Source organism: Frankliniella occidentalis, unplaced genomic scaffold (genome assembly GCF_000697945.3).
Source record: "Frankliniella occidentalis isolate FOCC.00 unplaced genomic scaffold, Focc_3.1 Scaffold90, whole genome shotgun sequence".
Classification (NCBI taxonomy): Eukaryota; Metazoa; Arthropoda; class Insecta; order Thysanoptera; family Thripidae; genus Frankliniella; species Frankliniella occidentalis.
Window position 1 is genome coordinate 435,852 of NW_026267219.1, and position 7,628 is coordinate 443,479.

A 7,628-nucleotide genomic window follows, 5' to 3' on the forward strand; every position below is an offset into this window, starting at 1 on the left:
CCCCGACCTCGACCACGATCTCGACACACGACTGGAAGCACGCCAGTCGCCAAGATTTCCCCCGCCGTACGCTCCGCTCCGACATGTGAGTCTGCCGTGGTGGCGCGGCGTTGTGAGTCTGGGCAGTGCGCCGCCCCGCCCCGCCACGCCGCCCTCCCTAGAGCCGATGCTGGCAGCTGTCGCCTCAATTTCCCTGACACCCCGTGTTTTCACACTCCGGACAACGACGCCGCCGGACGCGTCGGCGTCGGCGAAGAGAGAGAGACAGAGACAGAGATGAGAAAGGAGGGAGGGAGAGAGAGGTAGAGAGAGAGGTAGAGAGAGAGAGAGAGAGAGAGAGAGAGAGGGAGGGAGAGGGAGAGAGAGAGAGGGAGAGAGAGAGAGAGAGAGAGAGAGAGAGAGAGAGCCCCCCTCCGTTCCCAAATCCCCCGCCCCCCGACACTTTCTCGCCCCATACACAGGAAATAAGAATTTCTTTACGTCTGCTCCGGGCATTCCCTTTACGCTAGCCGAGGGAATGTTATTGTTGTGAAAGGAACTTGAACACATATTTCATTCGCTTCATGTAGACGCCCCCCCCCCCCGGCCGCTGAGAAGCCCCGCTGGAGCTTCCCCCTCCCCCTCCTAGGACTGTGCGATATCCAGATTTTGATATCGCGCGACGATATCGATCCTGTATCGAACATCGGATCGAGTCTCGGTAATGTCGACAATTTCGCAATAGCAAACCACGTTCGACCCATTTTGGGGCTCGATGACGATATGTCTGAAAAAAGCCAATATACCGTAATACATCGTCGAATCGATCAACCTCGCACCTCGCACTGATAAAGTAAGTGTTCAACTACTCAACACTTGTAAGTGTGCAATTGCAAATTGAATACTTGCAACTGTGCAAGCCTTAGACTTTACAAGTGTTCAACTCGGGTAGGTGTGCAACTCCTCGGTTGAACAGTTCCCTAGATTGAATGCTCACTGTGTCGGAAGTGCTCAACCGGGGAGTTACACACTTGCAAGTGCACACCTACCGAGTATGAGGAAGTTGCCCGATAAGAGGAACAAGAAGAAGGTAGCGCTGAGGAGGTGAGGTGGCGTGGCGTAGCGCCGTCCCTAAACAAAGCAGAACGCCGGCGACCATACTGTGTTTTGTCGCAAGTGGATGTGTGATCATAAATCATAAATCAAGTTTTGTATAATTTGTAAAGAAAAATTGGGTCCATACTAGACCGGCGTAACAATCTTGTGTCAAAAGGTGCTTCTGTAAAGTTTGGCTCCGGAAAAGTAAGTTTATACGATCTTCTAAACCGTCCCGGTGTCGTTTGTTTAGGTTAGTGTACGGACATATTGCATTGTTGGTACTATTTTAACTCAATGATAATGACTCAACTGTCGTAATATACTTGAGTATAGGTGGTACAAAGGTGCTAGATGCATAAACCCGTTCTGAACTGTTTGAAATCTACCGACACGCATGCTAACCTCTGCTAGACTGTCGTTCATCTTCTGCTTTGTTTAGGGACGGCGCTACGCCACGCCACCTTCTCAGTGCTACCTTCTTCTTGTTCCTCTTATCGGGCAACTTCCTCATTCAACTTACAGTTGCGCACTTGCAAGTATGTAACTTGCAGTTCAACACTTACAAGTGTTGAGCAGTTGAACACTTAGTTTATCAGTGCGATAAATCGATATGGGGGGCCAATATCGAGCCCTCAATACCGCGGACAATATCGTACCGATATCGAAATATCGTGATATCGAACAGCCCTACCCACCCCTTCCCCGACCCTCACCGTTGAGGATGTGCACTCGGACCGTGGCCGGGTTGGCGCTGGCCGGGTCGCAAGTGTAGTCGCCGTCGTCAGAGGGCCCCGCCTTCTGGATCAGCAGCCGGCTCGACGTCACGGGGCCCTTCTCCGTCACCAGGCTGATGCCGCCACGAGGAGAGTCGAAGTTGATGACCTGCCGACCGAAGAACACAAGGCTCAGGGAGACCGGCAATCTTGACAATCACAAGTGCATTAAAAGATAGGGGAAGTATGCGTTACAGAGCATCGCCAGTCGGTCTTGAAGCAGAATGTCGTGGCGCCTTTGTTAACACAGTTGTGTTATTTCATCAGAAGGCATGTCTGACTCCTAGCACAACCATCATGGACAGTAATCCTTGTTTTCAGTTATTACTTCAAGGGGAAAAAAATACAAGTCGATTTAATCCGACACAATTTTGAATTTTGATCTCCCCGACCCTCTCTGCTGCTGTGCCCAGCCGGGCCGCGGCGAAGCAGTAGGGCCTTGCGCAGGCTGCAGGCTCCAGCAAGGCTCCGGCTAGGCTCCGGCAAGGCTACGGCAAAGGCTTCAGCAAGGCTCTATAGCAAGGCTCTATAGCAAGGCTCTATAGCAAGGCTCTATAGCAAGGCTCTATAGCAAGGCTCTATAGCAAGGCTCTATAGCAAGGCTATAGCAAGGCTATAGCAAGGCTCTAGCAAGGTTCCAGCAAGGCTCCAGCCAAGGGTCTAGTAAGGCTGTAGCAAGGTTGTAGCAAGGCTGTAGGCTGTAGCAAGGCTGTAGGCTGTAGCAAGGCTGTAGCAAGGCTGTAGCAAGGCTCTAGCAAGGCTCTAGCAAGGCTCATAGCAAGGCTCCAGCAGGGCCTCAACAGCCTCTCCTTTCCCCTTTCCTCCACTTCGCTTCGACAGAGTTGATTAGTTTGACAGTTGGCCACATTTGAATAAGCGGCTTTTCTGCGCGGCAGGGCAGGCCCGCACCACCACCACCACCACCAGCCGCACAGCGGCCCCGCGCGCGCCGACCCGACTCGCACCTTCCCACATCACTCTCCACTCGGGTCGACGCACAAAAAAATGAAATTAGTTTCGTAATTGAAAATCTGCCATTAAGTGACAACGAAAGATTGGTCGTAGAGGCTAACGCATCAGCACCAGGCACGGAAGCGAACTTGAATAGCCCTGAGTACTTTGTGCACGGTACCCACGCACTTACCCCGTGGTTGTGGCTCCAGATGACGGAGCTGGGCGGCTCGGGGGCAAACTTGACGACGCACGTGAGGTTGATGGTGCTGCCCTCGTGGATGTACAGGTTGGGGCCGCCGATGATGTCCGTCTCGGGCTCTGTGAGGGCAAAGAAGCAGGCGGGGCTGTGAGCGAGGCGGGTCGCGAGCGCCTGCAGTCGGCGGGGTAGGCACGCCCGCCGCGCACGAGAGCGCAACGGGACTGCCCGCCTCGCAGGCGCCTCCCAGCAGCATCCAGCGCGGGATAAGTCCCCCGATCTGGACCAAAGTTTGGGGCTTTGAAAGATCGTCGGGAACAGACTTGAAAGGGAGGACGTCGGTGAAAATGGTAGTTTGTTTTTACGGGAAAATTTCCCATGAATGTGTGTCGTAAAACTACATTTTGGAAGTGTGAATTTAGAAGCACTTTGTATCGACTTGAAATTTATCGGTATTACAAGCGAGATTGGGTTGTTGCAAATTTACAAAATATTTCGTAAATAAAAATTACAACAAATGTTATCGGTTGCAATATTACGAAAATATTTTTCACAGCGGTGCTCCAGTAAATTTTACCACTGAAAAATGCGTGCCGTTATTGGTCTTAAAATGATCTTAAAAAATAGTGTGACAATTCGTGTTACAGTAATATGCTTTCAAACGTGTGACAAAACCTACGGCATTCTTTCACTCCGTTTGTCGCACACGCATTCACACTCTCCCGCCCCGCTCCGCTCCGACAGGGAAAAGGATTCGGCGGGGAAAAGGGGGGGGGGGCGCTTTTGCTGACGGACAATTTGCATGAAACGCATTATTCATCATGAAAGACAGATGGCCCCGACGACGCAACGCATAACGCCATGGCGCCGATCACGCACTCATTGATGACGGCGAATGGCCCGAGCGGCGGGCCGGAGGCAGAGTGAAATATATGCAGCCATTTTGATTCACACCCGGGCCTATCCCGAGTATGAGAAATATATGCCCCCTCCTCTCTCTCTCTCTCTCTCTCTCTCTCTCTCTCTCGCTCCACCTCGAGGGCCGCTTAACGGCACTATATTGCGATGAAAAATGACAAAAGACACGCGGACACGGCACGCACACGCGGGATACTCTGCCGCGCCACACTTCTCTCAATACGCCCACCTCCCTTCCCTCCCATGTTTGGCGTGCATGTTCTCGTCCCTCTCGCGTTTACCTCCTTTCAGAGCCGCAGAGTTTACCGGAGAGTTTACCGGAAAGTGGAAAGTTAGTTACCGACTCTGCGCGGCTCTGCGCGCGGCGCGGCGCAGCGGCCTGTTCACGCAGTCCGACGCGGCCGGAGCAGTGAAGCAGCATTTTGATCCATTGCGAGAGCTGACCACCCAAATATTATTCTCATCATTAGTTGGCAGACGCGGTTGGTGCGGTGTTTCCGCGCTCTGTGTACAAGCAGACAAACATAACGTGGAGTTCCGCCGGGCGCCCTCTGCTTTGGTCTCGTGCTGTTGCTGCTGCTGCTGCTGCTGCCGCCATGCGCCGGTTGGAGTAAGTTTGTAGAAATACGAGTTAAGCCCCCCGCATGAGGGGCAAGGGTAGGAAGGGGCGAGGGCCGAGGGGGGACGCGGGCGGCCGGTTGATCCTGAGCCCTCCGCGCTGCAGTGCCCCGTCAAGGTCGACCGGGCGAAAAGTCTGCACCCTCTGTCTGTCTGTCTGTCTGTCTGTCTGAATGTTTGTGAGAGAGATCCTGGACCTGGTTCGTCCACTCCACAACACTCCACATGTCTGCGCATCTTGTTCGGACCCTCCCTCCTCGATGACCGCCTCTATTACCAGGCATTCTCCGGGCGTCGCCAGCCAGCCGGCCGCAGAAGGCACTCGCGTGATCCGTGGGGCTGCTGCTGCTACTGCTGCTGCGGCGGCTACGGTTCGGTTTCGATTGGTGTGGTAATGTGCGTCCAGTGGTGGCGCCCCCATACCCACCTCTCCGGGGACCGGAGAGCTAGCGGGGTGGTGCTAAAGTGGCCGTCATGTGAGTGGTACTCAGGGGTTGGGGGGGATATGCCCGTACCCGTCGCAGAGTTTTCTAGGACACGGTACCGTGTTATCGAACTGTTCGTGAATTTAGTATATTTTTCGTGACGTTAATGTTTTTCATCTCAAAACCACACCCAAAAACCTGAGTTCTTGGACCAAGCACATTGTATTGATCCTTGATTATTCAAAAACGTGTAACTTGAATAAAGATTTATGCATTTGAAAAATCAAGTGCAATAGTGTACTTGGTCCAAGAACTCAGTTTTTTGGGGGTGCATTAGGATTTTAGTTCACTGACAGTGCAAGGCCGAAATGTTCTCCTCACTCTCAGACCTGTACTGATTTATTTCTTAGTAAATACCAGTAACAAACAGTAGCAGGGATGAGGGTTGCACGCAGAGCTAGAACCTTTTTACTATTGTTATCGTTTTGTGTGAACTAGGCTTTCTGAGTGTGGTTGGGGTGGGGCGGCGCGGGATCGTTCGGGCCTCGAGTGCTGCTCGGCGCACCTCCCGTCCCGCTCGAGGGCCACTGCCGGTGCGCGCGGCACATATGCACGGCTGGAGGCCCCGGGCTGGGGGCCCCACCACCGTTCACTTGAGCCCCATTCCGTTTGACACGCCATTACTCTGCGAGGACTTCACAGGCCGCTGCTCAGATATAATGGGCCAAAAAGACAAAGCTCGCGCCCCGTGTCGGCACAACACATCCCGGCTGCGGCGCAGCGGGCCGGGGTGGGGCGGGGCGGCCACGACCCGACCGACAAGGCATCGCGGGCGGGGCCGGGCGCCAAAGGGCGGGGCGAGCCAAAGGTCTCTCCACGCCGCAAACAGAGCGGCGGCAGACCTCATTCAATCGAGTGCCCCGTGCCCCTCCACCCCCCCTCCTCTTGAAACCCGGAACCACTGCGCTGCCGGAAGAGAAAGGTCAGTGAACATGTTCAAAGATCAAAACTTTAACAACGCACGTATATTTTCCCGTCCATATTTCTAGTTTGTCATCTTTTTTGGAACAGTTAATCATTGTTGTATTCGTGTTGAAATTCTGCTCTGAGGACCCAGGATACTAAAGACAGTATACTTTTCTTCAGCGTTCTACCCCTCCCCTCTTTTCCCTCTATCTCCTAACAGAGGTCACCGACGCCATTAAGAGGGAATCCTCACGAGATCAGCTAAACACATGTCCTTGCGTCGCTTGCGTGCTCCTCCTCCCTCGCTCTGCCCCTCCCCCCCTCTCCCCCTCTTCCTCTCACCCTCTCGTGAAGGACGCCAAAAGATCTAGCGAAGGGGTGGAGAGGAAAGGTGAATGGGGGACGTGCAAGGGGAGGGGGTGATGGTTGAGGGAGGGTAGGAAATGAGAGCTGGGGTCTGGGAAGTAAATGTACCGTTAAGGCGCCAGCGTGTGTCCGCAGACCAGAGGGGCGTAGAGGGGCGTGGCGGGTGGACCTCGGACTGGAGGTCCGATAGAGTGCATGCATCATTACAGCCTGGAGCTATTCGGCCGAGGGGTAGGAGGTGGGGGGTGCAGACAATTCGATAACAGCGGTGGCGCCGAGCAAAGGGAAGCTGATGTTCTACCCGCATTTTCACGTGGAGTCAGCCATCCGCTCAGAGTGAAGACCGCAGTGCACGTTTTTTTTTTTTAAAAAAAAGGGAGTCTCACACATCAAGGGGAACGGAGTTCCAAATACTTTGCCCTGTTAAACGACGCACACTGAATTGTTTTTCCTTTTTTAAATAACCTGCTAAGTTACGACCGTACTTGTATAAGTACCATTTTGATCCTGAACTGAGAATTGATGTCCTGAGTTATTGCAAAATGATTCCTAAAAAGCAAAGTGGAGAAGTGGACCTGGCTGGCGAAACTTGGCGGACAGGTCTGGTTGTTCGAATAGCTCACGGCTTGGTGGTTTAAATCGTAACGGTGCGGTGGGTGCAGTTCTAAAATTTCCATCTTCAGTCATAAAACACGCGGACGCCTAACAATTTCAGGAATCGAAAAACATGCTGTCGAGCAGTTATTTCTATTTTTGTAACCAACGTAAGTTGTACAAAACAGGGTTTCTGCTTCTGCTTCTGCTGTTGCAAATATACAGACGACGACGTGTGTAAACGAGCCCGGGTAAGTCCACAAGGGCAGAAATGGCGGAGGGGAGGGGAGGGAGGGGGTTGCCGGATGCGGTAATAGCCTCGCGTTGGGCTCGCCAGTATACCAAGTGGTCTGAAAAGGGGGCGGGAGCCGAGAGCATAGAAAAGAGGGGGAGGGGGAGGGAGGCGGGTGGTGTGTTTCCCGGGCCTACTGGACTGCTGCTGAGCACAGCGGAAACCCAAGGTGGAGACATCGCTGCTGCTGCTGCCGCCGCCGCCGGCCACGACACTATACCGTCGCCAACTTACTTTCCTCAGTTCTGTTATTGTGCGGCCAGTTTCCGCTGGGGAGATCTTCTCTACGCGTCTGGCCGGAGGGAAAAAAGAAAATAGCGGCGCGCGGCATCGGCGCGGTGGAGGCGCTGGCGCTGCCCCCTCCGCTCCAAGCTCGCCCTGCTTCAGCTTCAGCCCTAATGATTTCCAATCTGATTGCGTTCTGTTCCGGGGCTATGGGGGGGGGGGGG

At 53.7% G+C, this 7,628-nt stretch overlaps 1 protein-coding gene across 7 annotated transcripts in view; it reads right to left on the reverse strand.

The window, feature by feature from the left end:
• Window positions 1–7,628, reverse strand: part of LOC113204377 (zwei Ig domain protein zig-8-like) — a 197,039-nt gene that overhangs the window by 2,397 nt on the left and 187,014 nt on the right. For all 7 annotated transcript variants that reach the window (XM_026419550.2, XM_052269374.1, XM_026419549.2 and 4 more), the window contains 2 exons: window positions 2,995–3,122; window positions 1,791–1,959 (listed from right to left, as the gene is read on the reverse strand). In XM_026419550.2, coding sequence (XP_026275335.1) covers window positions 1,791–1,959; window positions 2,995–3,122 — 297 coding nt within the window. The remainder of the gene's footprint in view (window positions 1–1,790; window positions 1,960–2,994; window positions 3,123–7,628) is intronic.